Here is a 15,000-nt window from a genome sequence, read left to right as displayed (position 1 = left end):
GCATTTAAAGTTTTTAAGAACACATCTTGTTTTATGCTGTTGCTGAATGCTAAAATTTAGCTTCAGATATTCAGAACAGGAAATTTTTTCTAGATTCCATAGCCCTTGGGACTAGTGATACTTTTAACTAATACTCAGGTGACCGATAAGGCCTGTGGGCGTCTTGTTTAAATATGCGGTTTGACAGCATTATTATTGCCCCTACCATTGAAACAGGGGAGGAAGGAGGAACTCTATTATAAGTTTCCTTTACAACTAATCATTCAAACAGAAATCCGTCTATCCCACCTCATTTTCTAATTGTCTTTACAATTCAAGATTTGCCAGTCCGTCTGGGGTTTTGTTTGGTGACAAAATCTTTAACATTGTCTATAACTTCTGAACTTGAAATGAGAGGGCCTTGTGTCCTGGTGATGTGGCCTTTCCAATAGTGCCATCTAATGACCTTGTAATGTTGAAATTGACCTTTGACGCACTTGTGAAATCTTTAACATTCTTTGTATCATTTGTATTTTGAGAGAAATAAATCATATTTGGTAAGTGTAATCATTATGGAAGTGCCATGTTTTGATCTTGCAAACTTGAAATGACCTTTGACTTGCTAATAAAAATCCTTTAGTATCACTAAGAACTTTAGAACTTGGTGGTTTGGTTTTAATATCTAGTGGGTGTTATGCTTGTGACAAGGCTTTTCTAATGTTGCCAAGTTGAATGACCTTGTGACTCTAGCAATGACCTTTGACACACTTATGGAAAAACTCAACATTTACTTTCTTGGCTTATTACTTTGAAGTACATGTATATATCATTGGTTTTGATATTTGAAGGTCATTTTAACTACATGCATGCCATATTTGAAGATGTTGAACCTTGACCTTGAGCATTGTGTGCTATATTTGATTGTGTTTTATGTGAAATGTGAATTGACAAAATATTACCAAGAATCATGCTGTAGACTGCATCTGTTAAGAATAGGCAGGACTCTGATCACATGATGGAAAAATCTGTGTTATAATAGCTAGGCGCTGTCATTGCTTTACTAGCTATGACGTCATAGCCTACTTAACTAACTATATCTCATAAGGTTAAAGCCATTTGTATACCGTGATGTCACAGTGATAGGAATCTCAAACCTGAGCAAATGAGGAAATCCTTGAGGTGTGATTTGGGGGATTTTTGTTCTCTGATTTTCTTGAATTTTTCCGATCATTCTCCTTTGAATATGAAAAAAATGTTCAAAATAAATTTAATTTGTATAGGTCTTTGGAATTATTTTAAAACACTGGTACCATTTTAAGTATATATGGCGATAAAAGGCAATCATAGTAGTGTTAAAGCTCAAAGTTCAATAACATTGAGGCAAATTTGAGTACTTCATAAGTCCATGAAAACAGTTTATTTTTAAAAATGTGTTTTGGGGAAAAAAAATCATTAACACGTTCTCTCATAAAATCAGATAAAAGTGTCTGTAACGATAGAGAAAACGGGCTTTTACGAAGTAAACTTGAATAATCACATATTATTGATTATACTTTTGTCTAGACCACAAAATGTGAAAAGATACTGAAAACTCATTGAGAGGGTATCTATTTCTTATATAGTTGATGTGAATTTGATGTGAATTTCAGAGAAGTCCAACAGGCCCATGAAGTTTCACTGCTTTTCAGGGAAGGTAACTCTTCCATGCCCATAACGCCCTTCAATAACAAGAACCCTCATAGGATTTGGACACATCTGTATTGAGGGCCCCCTTTACTATTGTTTTTACAAAGCATGAGGAAAATTCATTGACAAATCTTTTTTTAAATCCCTCAATAGATAAAGTGTTAGGCAGCAGATAGGTAGTTTTAAATCCCTCTATAGATAAAGTATTAGACAATAGATATGTAGTTTTAAATCCCTTGATAGATAAAGTGTTAGGCAGCAGTAAGGTATTTTTAAATCCTTAAATAGATAAAGTATTAGACAGCAGATAGGTAGTTTTAAATCCCTCAATAGATAAAGTGTTAGACAGCAGATAGGTAGTTTTAAATCCCTCAATAGATAAAGTATTAGACAGCAGATAGGTAGTTTTAAATCCTTCTATAGATAAAGTGTTAGACAGCAGATAGGTAGTTTTAAATCCCTCAATAGATAAAGTATTAGACAGCAGATAGGTAGTTTTAAATCCCTCTATAGGTAAAGTATTAGACAGCAGATAGGTAGTTTTAAATCCCTCAATAGATAAAGTATTAGACAGCAGATAGGTAGTTTTAAATCCCTCTATAGGTAAAGTGTTAGACAGCAGATAAGTAGTTTTAAATCCCTCAATAGATAAAGTATTAGACAGCAGATAGATAGTTTTAAATCCCTTGATAGATAAAATATTAGACATCAGATAGGTAGTTTTAAATCCCTCAATAGATAAAGTATTAGACAGCAGATATGTAGTTTTAAATCCCTCAATAGATAAAGTATTAGACAGCAGATATGTAGTTTTAAATCCTTCAATAGATAAAGTATTAGACAGCAGATAGGTAGTTATGTCTCCCCTCTTTCAGGGGGAGACATATTGTTTTTGTACTTTCTGTCCGTCTATCCATCTGTTTGTCACAAAATCTTGTAAATGTGTTGATCTCAACCTATATGGCTTATTGGATAGACTTGAAACTTTGTACCATGCTTCATTACCATTTGTAAATGTGCATATTGTCAGGACAGGAGGACGCAATTATTTTCCTAAAAGTTATAGTGGATCTAGGAGGGGTGGAGGATGTTAAAATAGCTTGTGAATGCTTAAATTCTCCTATATGGCTTATCCCATAGACTTGAAATTTTGTACAATACTTCAATGCCATTTGCAGAGGTGCATATTGTAGGAACAGGAGGATCCAATTGTTATCCATAAAGTTATAGTGGATCTGAGGGGTGGAGGGTGTAAAATAAGTTAGTGAACACTTCTCCTATTTGACTTATCGGAGTTCATGATATCTATGTTCCTGCTCATGCTTTCTCCTCCATACCATGCAGTGCCTTAAGGGGAGGAGGTTTCATTTGGAGCACTTCCAATTTGGGGAGCTGGAGAGACATTTGTTTTTTGTAAAATCAATCTCTAGTTTTATTCTTTCTACACACAGGACCATGACATCAACAAGGGCATCCTCTTTTACTCCTGGGTCAAGGACAAATTACAGCCTGGTTATAGTTAGATTAGGTTTTTTAAGTTGTTTGTTAATCTTCTTTATAGATCCATTTCTGTTGTCCTTGGAAGATTTAAATTGCTATTATTTTCATACATAAAATCAATGAAAATTAACCCCACCCCCCACCCCCATTTCCAAAATTAATGATTTTACATTATTTTAGTAATGTGCCATTGTTGGTTAGTATTCAAGACTACATTTGCCTTAGGGATGTGACGTTTCTCAATAATATGTCATTTTTCGTGACATTTCAGGTACAATTCACATGCATTCTATCTTGTTTCCACAAAAATTCTAGGGGTATATTACCATGTCTGTTTTAGAGTTAGCACACTCTGATAGTTCCTTGGTTGTTGCAAGTAAAGATGTAAAGTCACACTTATGTATCACTGTAAGTTGTATAAATGTTTCAAAGAAGGAAATAAAAAATCTTTGGAAGAATCCAGAACCCAGGACCCTTGTTTTACTAGTTAGGTGATCTAACCACTGAGCTACCCAGGGTATACATATAAACTATGATAATATTACTACTGTACAGTTACATAAAAAATTTACACCTATTTCGGAAATCTTACAAGAATTCTTCACATTGAGGAGATGAAAAGATGATTTTTAGAGAAAATGTCAGAAACACCGCATATGTCCTTAATTTTCTGACTATGGTAATATTACTACAATATAAATTTAAACCTGTTTCAGAAATCTTACAAGAACTCTTCATGTCGAGAAGATGAAAATATAATTTATAGAGAAAATGTCAGAAATGTTGTGTATGTCCTTAATATACTTACAGTCTTATTTTTGTAGGCAGAGAATTACAAAACTAGAATCCTTATTCCCAGGGAAGAAAGGAAAAGGAGGCAAAAGGAGGAGGATCTTCAGCAATTTCTGGGTCCAGCTTGGAAAGGGGAGGGACAACAATTAGGGGTATACTTGTTATTCTGTTAAATTTCACAAGAATTAAGTTCACTTCATTTGTAGTGGCCAATATTTAAAGGGAAATGCAACCCTAACCACATAGTTCCTTTTATGAATAAAGTATTACTTATACTGTTATCTTAAATGACAGTCTTTAAAGGGGAAGGCAACCCAAAATTTTTGTACATGATAAATGATAGGACTAATTATATGATAAAGATTTGTCATACTATTTTGTTGATATACGGCCTAGATAAGCTTCAGTACTAATTTGAAAACGTTAAAAATTGAAATTCCCACTATCTATAGAGGCTGCCATGATGTGGAACTCTTTCATATTCAAGACCACGAAAATCAATAATTTTGACGTCACACCAGCTGTTCTGGTTTTGATGAGATTCTAAGATCATCAAAGATGTGCATGTGGTAGAACTTACGAATAAATCGGTTGATGCCCTCCTGTCAAGCAGTGAATGACACTAATGCGAAGGGGAGGTGTGAATTTTTTCTCTCTCAAAATTCCTGACCCAACCAAGTCATCTGTAAAGAAAAGACTATGTAAACTGTGGATCCATCATTTGCATAATGACAAGTTGAGGCTCGAAACACTTGTATGAAGAACATGTACCGTCTGCCTGGCCTGCGACTCGACTGAACGTCTTCTTTTCTTAATTTCTTCTTGCGAAAGAAAAGGCTCAAATATATACGGCTCCAAACTTAACTGTTCATAACTTGTCATGTTTACAGTGCTGCTGTGAAATAAACCGGAACCGACGGTGTGACGTCATAAATTAAACTTCAATGGCTGCTCTCTTAGTGGTAGGTAATTTAAAATATATGATATAATAATATTGATTTAACTGTTAAGCAAGGATTTTTGTTGTTAAAGACTGTCATTTACGATATCAGTAGGTAATACTTTATTTATAAAGAGAAAATGTGGTTAGGGTTGCTTTTCCCTTTAACAACAAAAAAACCCTTGCTTAACGATTAAATTAATATTAAACTATCCTACATTTTAAATTACCTGGAATTCATCAATGTTAATTCAGAAAATGTCACAGTAACATTGGTGTGTTAAATTCATTTACTACCCGCACCATTTTGATAATCACTAATACGCTGCCATCTGTACAGGGATCTGATAATCACTATTATCCCACTTCAGACAAATTTGTAGCTCATTGATTGGATAAAAGCTAATCACACGACGCAATGAAATGTTTTATATTAGGTTTCCATCAGAAGGGTGTATTAATTTGACAACTGTGACATCAGTTAACAAATCACATGACTCCCTGAAATTTTCAATACACCGTCTCCATTCAGAGAGTTTATTTATCAAAGATGTTACTGAAATCTGAACAAATTTTCTAAAGGTCTTCAGTCAGTGGGATAAATTCGTTACACAGTCATTTTGGGACATAATACGGAGCCATGTCCCAAACTGACTGTAACTAATAATATGCTGCCATCTATACGGGGATCTGATTATCACTAATACACTGCCATCTACACAGGGATCTCCACAGGAAGGGGAGAGCACTCCTACTGAGGCGGCCAAACACCGCATCTTACCAGAAAATATCAACTCCGAGGCTTCAGAGAGAGCAAAACAACAGGCAGAAAAACAGACAAGGACGAAGCGGGTACCCTGACTTCATTTCTTTCTATTCTGCTATTTCTTTATGATTTATTATACCTTGAGCCTTTGGCTCAGATGAGCTTTTCTGATTGAAATCTGTTCATTGACTGTCATTGTTGTAATCACAAACTTTACAATTTCATCTTGTTCTCCAGAACCACTTGGCCAATTTCAACTAAATTTGGCACAGAGTATGCTTGAGTGAATGGGATTCGAGTTAGTTCAAATGAAGGTCATTTCCCCTTTCAAGGCAAGATAATCAAGAGAAGGAAGGCACAAATAGGGTGGGGATCATTAAAAATCTTCTTAAGAACCAGAAAAGATGAAACTTAGGCTAGGGTGGAGCTAAAATAAGGATTTAAAGTCTTACATTTTTTATATACATGTACATGAATATAGGAAATTTTGAAAAATTTAAAAATGCATGATAGAAACATAAATTTTATTGGAATCTTTTCCGATAGTTATTGTAAAAAAAAAATCTTTAAACATAAAATATTGCAAGTCTAAGATATATATGAATAATCAATGATACATTTCAAAAAATTCAATCTAAGGGCAATAACTCTATTTTCATTGATTTCTCTATCAAGTTCATTATGCAAAAGATTTCCTTTATTTTTCAAGGACATTTTGTATATTTTTGTAAAGAAACATTTCCATGAGATTGTTATGAATACTATTATATTGTTACAACCAATTTTTGCATTTTAATGATGCTGTTTAAGTATATTTGCGATTTTCTGATGTTGATTCTGTTTGAATACTGCAAATTCCTAAATATATGTGAGGAATTTATGATCACGTAAATTCGCGAGAAACATCACTTGCAAAATAGAATTACTCGCTTTTAATTTTATATTGCCAAATTACATGTAAAGACTCTTGATCAACAGAGCATTCGTGAATATATGTTCTCGTGATTTGACATCCATGAGTCATTTCGCGATAATAAGTACTCGCATAAAATAAGGAATCTACAGTATATCCTGCATCTTAAAAAGTGCAATAACCATCACCGATATATTTTATTTGATAATTCATTACGTTTAACTCAAATGAATGGAAATAAATACACTCTCCCAAGTTGTGTGGATTAGAGCTTTGGACTCGGGTGAGGGTGGTGCTATGTTTAGTTGGGGTAAGTCGTGACCCCATGAAGACAGGGTGGGGTTATTATATGGGTAAAAAAATTCATGGGAATAAAGAATGTAAAAAATCTTTTAAAGATCAGGACCAATGTGACTCAGGTGAGCAGTGTGGCCCATGGGCCTCTTGTTGATAGTTTTGTTTTGATGCAGAATTGAATACATTGTTACATTTGTTCTTACAAAGATACAACTTAATATCATTTGCTATTATGCAAGGCAGAAATTTTCTTTTGATAAGATCTGACAGGATAATTTCTGTTCCAAGCGAAGTAGAAACAATGTAACATTAATCCTCTGTCAAAAGTGGTAGCTTATACATCTCTACATGTCATAAGCCCTGTAAATAACAAGACAAAATCCATAATGAAATATGTGACAGTGTTGTAGCAATCATACAAATTTAATAATGATGTGAATTGTTTTCACTAAAACAAATATATGTACTGGTAGTTTACAGATTAATTCACTTTCTTTTAAAAGTCTCAGAAATAAAGGGAAAAAAAACAACTAAAATCAGGAGGCTTGTTTTGCAACAAAGACCAACATTTCTAATTGCTCAAAAATCTTGCCATCTATGTGTAAAATTTGTGTGGAAAATATAGCATTGTGTACTCATCTTCATAAGAATTGCTGTAAATCTGTTCGTTAAAAATGTGCAGAATAGTATGATTCAACTGAACAATTTACTTACACTTGTTAAATTTGCTTATATTGATTGAAGCATAAAAAATGTAGCACATTTTCAAACAATCAAAAACTTGACAAAGGCTAAAACATTAGAAATGTTAATACAGTGCATATAATAATGAAAGTTGATGTGTAGTAGTGTAATATATTATTGATGAATATTGGCCGAGTTGGGTTTGAAAAATTTGAAAAGTTGTTAGTGAATTTTCACACCCAATGAGTGCTAATTTTCACCAATAAAACTTTCAACAACTGCTTTATCATATAGATATTAGATAAACAATGTTTCTGTTGATTTATGTTGAAGATTTGATGTACATTTTTCATCAAGTTAGAAAATGAAGCATTATTGCCACTGATATGAATGCATGCAATATGACAGTTACACATGTTTTCATTGGTCATCCAATTGCATCAATCAATGCTTTTGTAATGTTTCAAATTGTGAATGATAATATTTGCTGGTCCTGAAGTCAGGAATGAAAAATATTAAAAGAACTGATTGATATTTAATAGATAAAATATCAAAACTGCCTTCTACGCTTGGATATCTTGAAAAAATCTCAAACTTAAGTTTGAGTTTTCTTCTATTTTAGCAGTCAATAATTGAGCAAAATCCTAGACTCAGTCCAAGTTTTGACTTAATTTTTCTCTCGAAAAATCCAGGTCAGAGCTTGCCAAATGATAGCTGGTTCACCATCTTTGTTTACATCTTAGTGTGTAATAACTTTAACTTGTACCTGGAATGCTTCAGTTTGGATCCTATTATTTCTTGAAAAGTTGACATTCAGTAATGGTCCAGCTATTTCACACTAAAATTCTCTAGAGTTTAGGAACATTTTATTAACAACAAATTATAAGATATTTAATAGAGTAATGATACTGAATGCATGGTAGAGCAATGATTGAATTTGCAGTCATGCAGTATATAACAAAGAATGAATGTGTAATGATAAAATATTAAAGTAAGTAAAAGACTGAATTTATAGTAATTAAATATAAAGTAATAGATTGAATGCGTAGTATGTTTGTATAGTAACAAAGATTGAATGTGTAGTGATGAAATATAGAGTAACAGAGATTGAATGCATGGTACTGTAATGAAATATAGAATAACAAAGATTGAATGCATAGTAATGAAATATAGAATAACAAAGATTGAATGCATAGTAATGAAATATAGAATAACAAAGATTGATTGCGTAGTAAATTGTAATGAAATATGTAGTAATGATGTATAAGTATTATTTTTTGGTAATTTGTGAAACATCTATTATTTTATAATGATTGATTTGTAATTATTTGTTATTATATTAGATTATAGAACTGCCACAAGAACCCGATGAGAACCAGTCTGACTGCGTGTCTGTCTGTCTGCGAACTCCGCTGGGCATCAAGCAGCGACGATTTAACACAGAAAATACCATACAGGTGTGAAACCTTTAATAATCTCAGTTTCAGTTATATGACAGAGTAATTCTCGTGCAGAAGTTATACAATATTTTTCTTCTGGTATCAAATAAGGACCTGCTTATTGACCGAAGTATAGATTTCATGATGTAGGTTTGAAACTTTGAGCTGATACGAGATCTTTGTGATGTTCTGCATAGATTTGAAACTTTGAGCTGATATGAGATCTTTGTGATGCTCTGAGTAATTGGGGGTAATATCACAGACATAGGACACACCAGATATTGACATATCCAGTATTTGTCAACTTATTTACTTGGTGAAGTTTTAGCTCACTTGTATTAGAGCAATCACACACACACTACTTATACAAACATTGGTTTCTATTGATACTTATATACATACATTGATACGTATACTGTTTCACACACTTTCTTCTTGTGTAAACTGCTGTGTTTCTTGTTTGTATTTTTTGTCACTGTCTCAAGGAAATGGTTTATATACATCGTTTGTCTGCTTCCAAATCCAATCATTGATTGCATGATAAAATATCGTTTGAATAATAAACTTATGGATTCTCATATGCATGTGCTTTCATTCCAAATCTTAAAAATTACACTAACAACTTATTCTATGCATCGGTTTAATACACTAGGGGCCATCAACATCAATGTAATGCAGGGCCCATCAACTTTAATATAATGCAGGGCCCATCAACATCAATGTAACACAGGGCCCATCAACATCTCAATGTAACACAGGGCCCATCAACATCTCAATGTAACACAGGGCCCATCAACATCAATTTAACACAGGGCCCATCAACATCAGCCCGTCTGCTTGACAGTCTAATAAAATGTTCAAGCACAGGCATCCTCAGTTATTCATTTTTTTAAATTATCACAATAATTTTAATGTTTTTGATGGACAGAGAGAAATCAGTATGCTATGCATTGAGGAGAGGTATTAACACAGGGTTTCACAAATCTTGAATCTCGCTCACAAAATGATCTTCATTCACCTATTACAAGGTCAACCTTATCATTCCATTGTCTATATACCACAGTGAGGTTTCATATTAAAAATTTCCATGTGAAAGATTTGAAGGAATTTTCCCATTCGTTGACAGTTATTTTTGTTTGGGATCAGGTGAGTGATGTAGGCCTTATCTCAGACAGGTGCCCTGTAGTATCAGGTCATTTGATCGTCCTATACTGGTATCTTGTGAAGGGTTAGATTCCAAAGTTTGCTGGTCCAAATGGAAATTTTAATCGTTGTCCTGATTTCGTCTTCACAACCTGAAATATTTAGATAAAGGATTTGGTACAAACAAACTTTGTAACCTTGTGGATTTCAATTGGCCTAATTCAAAGCAAAAAATTGGGATATATATATATATATATATATATATATATATATATTTATGAAGTCTCTTCTTTTTAAGTAAAATCTAAAAAAAAACTCTAAACACTTTCTAGAAATATTTCGACCGTGTTTCCGATCTTCTTCAGTTGTGTTTCATATATATATATATATATATATATATATATATATATATATATATATGGCAAATTTTCTTATTCCCCCTAATTTTTAGATAAATATCTCATGTTCAGTGATGGAATACAAATATTATGAAAAGTTTTTGAATTATAATGTAATATACCAGTAAAAACAATGAAAGATTTAATCAGATATTTCCAATTCTATTAAAACTACAAGTATTTTCTCAATTCTAAATTATATCACGGACTGTCCTCCCAAATAAAAGGGTGAAAAGTAAGCTGACCTTAACTACATTAAGTATATTCTAACATGTTTTCACACAAAGAAATTGTTATATAAAACATTTCATTTAAAAACTTGTGAAGGTGGCTTGAAAAATAAAATGTGAAAGATTATAGGATATTTTCAGATTTGTTTTTTCACTTTCTTTACATGCTAATTTTGGAAAAGAAAAAGTGGGTATTCAAAAACAAATTTCTTAGAAAGAAGAGTTTAGCAATGGGTGATTAAAACCCAACACCTTGTGAGAAAGAACGGACAAAATTTAAGGATCTCGAGAAATAAGAAAGAAAAAAATATGGGTAAAATTTACAGGGCAGCATTGCTCAAGGATCTTGAGAAATGAGAAACAAAAAAATCTTAACAGCTGCTAATTAAGAATATTAATGGAACCCTAGTACTGGGTATATAATGTCTGACCAGTTTTGGCAAAAGTGGACATCTATTTTGATATCATGAATCATCATAATGGAAACTTTATTTATCATGCTGATCACTTATTTCTTAAATGACCAGTGCTGTGGAAGAATCTCAAGGACAGGGTCAAACACTAAAGAGTGACAATCGTACAAGAGAGAAAATTTTGGGGAAGGATTTCTGTGCGATGATGGTAACTTACTTCAGTGTTAGCTGGGAGAGGACGGGCTTGTTTGTAGACAGGGTTTATATACAGTGTTTTTATCTGTGTTAGGTCATTAATACTGTAGCCTGATTCTTCTGATAAAGGAGACCCAGTTTTTACCTTGTTTACACCACAAGTTTTAAAATCAATTTATATTACATATATATTTACAAGTTGATGTTTTAAAAAAAAAAAATTATATTTTTAAGGCTGTTATTAATGATTTCTTAAAATATATGTAACCAGTCACAGTTGCTTTAACTGTTGTCTAATTAAGAGTTAAAACATCATTAAGAGGCTCATTTAAACTTGTTATGTTTTCTGATAGAAAGTTTCCCTTGTATAGTTTTAGTAATTAGAAAAACTAGTTCATGAAAGAGTCAGATATAAATTTCTGCGTTATCATTACAATTATTTCCTTTTAAAGGTAAATCCATTCTCAAAATAAGAACAGTCATGATGAATTCTGTAGCGAAACAGATCAATACAGGAGTCACTTCATTTTTAAGGTTCCTCAAGGACATCCAGAAAATGATAAATTGAATCATGCATGTTTAGAATTGTGATGTTTGAAAGGGGCACTAGCTTGTCAACTCGGGAGTGATAACTTTTTTTTTTAGAATTCTGAACCTTGGTTGAAATGCTAGTACATGTAAAATGTTTGAAATCAAAAATAATAATCTCAATAGTTGAAAAAAAGTGTGACGATCAAATTTTGTGAAAAATTATGTAAAATTTCTCCTAATTGACTCATTTACATTTATACTTCCAAACAAAAATATTTTGGCTTTTTGTTTCTATTCTAGCAGAAAGAAATTTTATTTCAAAAAAGGTTGCAGAACATGTATGTTTTAGTATGTTGATGGTGATTTTTATGTTTTGTAAAGCTGTTTCATTTTGGTCACACGCGTCATCGGCAAACATGATTTTGGCAGCTGATGCCACAGAGTGAAATGAAAGATTTTGTAAAGTACTTATATCAGTCCAATACAAGATCTCCTCAAAATGATGATAATTAAAATTAATTACAATACATGTTTCACTGATAATTAACTTAAACATCTCAACACACAACAGCCCACCAACATTTAGCAAGTCTTCCCAAACTCGGATGTCATGTTTGAAATTTGTCAGTGAGTATATTTGTAAATAATTAGATGGAAAGTCAACATTTATTTTCAAAATTTCATGACAGACAATGCTCTTGTCGATTTTGGTGTACAGTTTAGTCGACTGACAAAATGGAGGTCAGGTATAGTTATCCCCCCTGCAGATTTCATAAGGAGAGGGAGTTACCTCATACACGTACTTACGATTAATTTAATTTCCGATATCCTTGTGTTGTATGTCAGCTAGGTCTGAAATTGGATCTGTACTTGTGAGTTTTTACTTAATTTGCTGAAAGGGATTTTCTTTGAGATGTATTTTTGTTTCAGTTGGATAAGCTGCCTTTATTTCAAAAGAAGGTGTATTTTATAAATGGACTGTTGGAGAAAAATAACATTATTATATTATTATTGTACATATGAAAAAACATATAGTTACAATTACAAAATGGAGGGAGGGTAAGTAGACAGATTATTTAGAATTTTTACAATGTGTAAGTTTATTTTTGTAGAATATCTTGGACTACATGACCTCCCTGGGCTTCAATCAGAAAAATTACACCGTGTCAACCTCCTTCCCTCGGCAGTGTCTGCAACAACAAAGGGAAAGAACTCTGGCAGACATGGGATTTACCAAGAAAGTGACATTAAATGTGGAAGAAATAGAGTAGTGCAGAGATTCAGTCCCAGACATTTGTTAAACAATTGTGATTTATTGATTTTTGCTAATAATTTTGAGTGGCATTACATTTTTTCATGTTCATAAGATTTTTGTTCATTTATTTTTTATTTACCGGTTTATGAATATTTCAACCTATTGAAGATATTCATGTGCATGTGTGAGAGTTGTCCAAAGTTCACACGGAGCATACTTACTTTCTATGTTAAATTGATTTAGATTTCTTTGAACAACTCCAGTATACAGACCAGTAGTTCATTCTAGTGTAGTATTAAACATTCATTTGTCTCATGTTATTATGGTTGACAGTCAACAATTGAAACATTTGTAGAAGGTTGACAAGTCGACAGTGGTTAGAGCACCTGACTAGTAATGCAGGGGTTCGGGGTTCGATTTCCAGTCCAGCCACATATTTTCTCCTCTCCTATACTACAGTTGGTGCCATTGACCACCCCTGCAATGCAGGTTGTCCTGTCAGGGGCGAAAAGAGTCTGGATTGTGTGTCTTCGAGGGCAAAGACAAATTAAAGGAGGGAAGAATGTAGTAGATGGGGCTATACAGACCGTGGATATCGGCCTGGATAGCTCGGTAATTAGAGCACCTGACATTAATGCAGGGGTCCTGGGTTCAATTCGAGCTTCAGCCACAGATTTTCTCCTATACAACAATATAGTCACCAGTAACTAATTGTAATCTAACTAATCTTGGCCCCATGATATCTTAATGTTGGTAATCTACTGCTGCTACTGCTACTCTGCTGATTTTAAAGCTATAGGCAGTCTCAAACAGGTCATCAACTTGAGGGTTTATTTATTTTGTCAGCATTTAATTAGGCCACCTGAATCTTTCCAGTGACCTATATTGGTATTTGTGCCCATCAACTGCATATTTTCAATTTTTCCTTGGAAACAAGTTAATGATAATTTTCATTAAATTTTGTTTGCATCTTGATGGTTAGATGAATATATAAACTGAATTTTGTGGCCTTAAGGATGGGGTCAAAACTGAAATAAATCATACAATCTTGAAATATTTATTTTACCCCTAAACATACCATAGACAGACTGAGTGCAGAGATATGATGGCCTTTACCAAAACTGAAATTCAAGGCCCCTTTAAGTCGGGGATTCGGATCCCAAGGTGGAGCTGAGTTAGTCATATAGATATAAAATGTATTTTTTCTCTATTTAAATCTTCTTTACTTCAGAACTATAGGCCCTGCAAAGTAAGTTTGGATAAATAGGAATTACTGTATTAATAATCAGCTTGACTGTCCATTTTCAAACCTTCTATTCTACTTTTTTGGGACCAGAACTTGTTATGGAAAAACATTAAATGCTTGTTGCAAAGATTGCTAACAACCAAACTATGTGCTGTAGCCCTAATCCAAAATCACTTAAAAAATGGAAATATTTGTCCTAGCGCTGTTTACAAATTTCTAAATGAGAACACGTTAGAAACCAGACAACATGCAGTACTCCCGAGTCAAGGTTACCAATGGGAAAAGCTTTAAAAAATCATACTAGGTGCAAAGATTGGCAGTACATGTATATCTTGACCCTGAACCAATGTCATTTACAAGTGAAACCAAGTCAAGGTCACTGAATTATTGTTCAAAATTTCCTGTAATGGTCAACTCTTTATGACTTGACAATGCATAAAGCAAAGTCATTTGATGAAGCTATTGCTCATTAGTAAAACTGTTAGAAATGCCCATGTCAAATTGTACCTATGTAAGAGATATCTGCAGATTGATGCACTCCTTGGTCATATCCATGTTCTTGTATGCCTGTGAATCATGAACCCTAACAGCAG

General features: G+C 33.1%; 1 protein-coding gene across 1 annotated transcript in view; it reads left to right on the top strand.

The window, feature by feature from the left end:
• LOC125669269 (UBX domain-containing protein 8-like) overlaps positions 1–13,272 on the top strand; it is a 29,895-nt gene extending 16,623 nt beyond the window's left edge. Inside the window, exons 4-7 of the mRNA XM_048903710.2 lie at positions 3,990–4,109; positions 5,621–5,749; positions 8,901–9,014; positions 13,019–13,272. Of these exons, the coding sequence (XP_048759667.2) occupies positions 3,990–4,109; positions 5,621–5,749; positions 8,901–9,014; positions 13,019–13,177 (522 nt within the window). The 3' untranslated portion in view covers positions 13,178–13,272. The remainder of the gene's footprint in view (positions 1–3,989; positions 4,110–5,620; positions 5,750–8,900; positions 9,015–13,018) is intronic.
• Positions 13,273–15,000: the final 1,728 nt, after the last annotated feature.

The sequence above is a fragment of the Ostrea edulis genome, chromosome 4 (assembly GCF_947568905.1).
Source record: "Ostrea edulis chromosome 4, xbOstEdul1.1, whole genome shotgun sequence".
Lineage (NCBI taxonomy): Eukaryota > Metazoa > Mollusca > Bivalvia > Ostreida > Ostreidae > Ostrea > Ostrea edulis.
The sequence above is the reverse complement of the archived record's forward strand: the minus strand, read 5'-3'. Positions and strand labels throughout refer to the sequence as shown.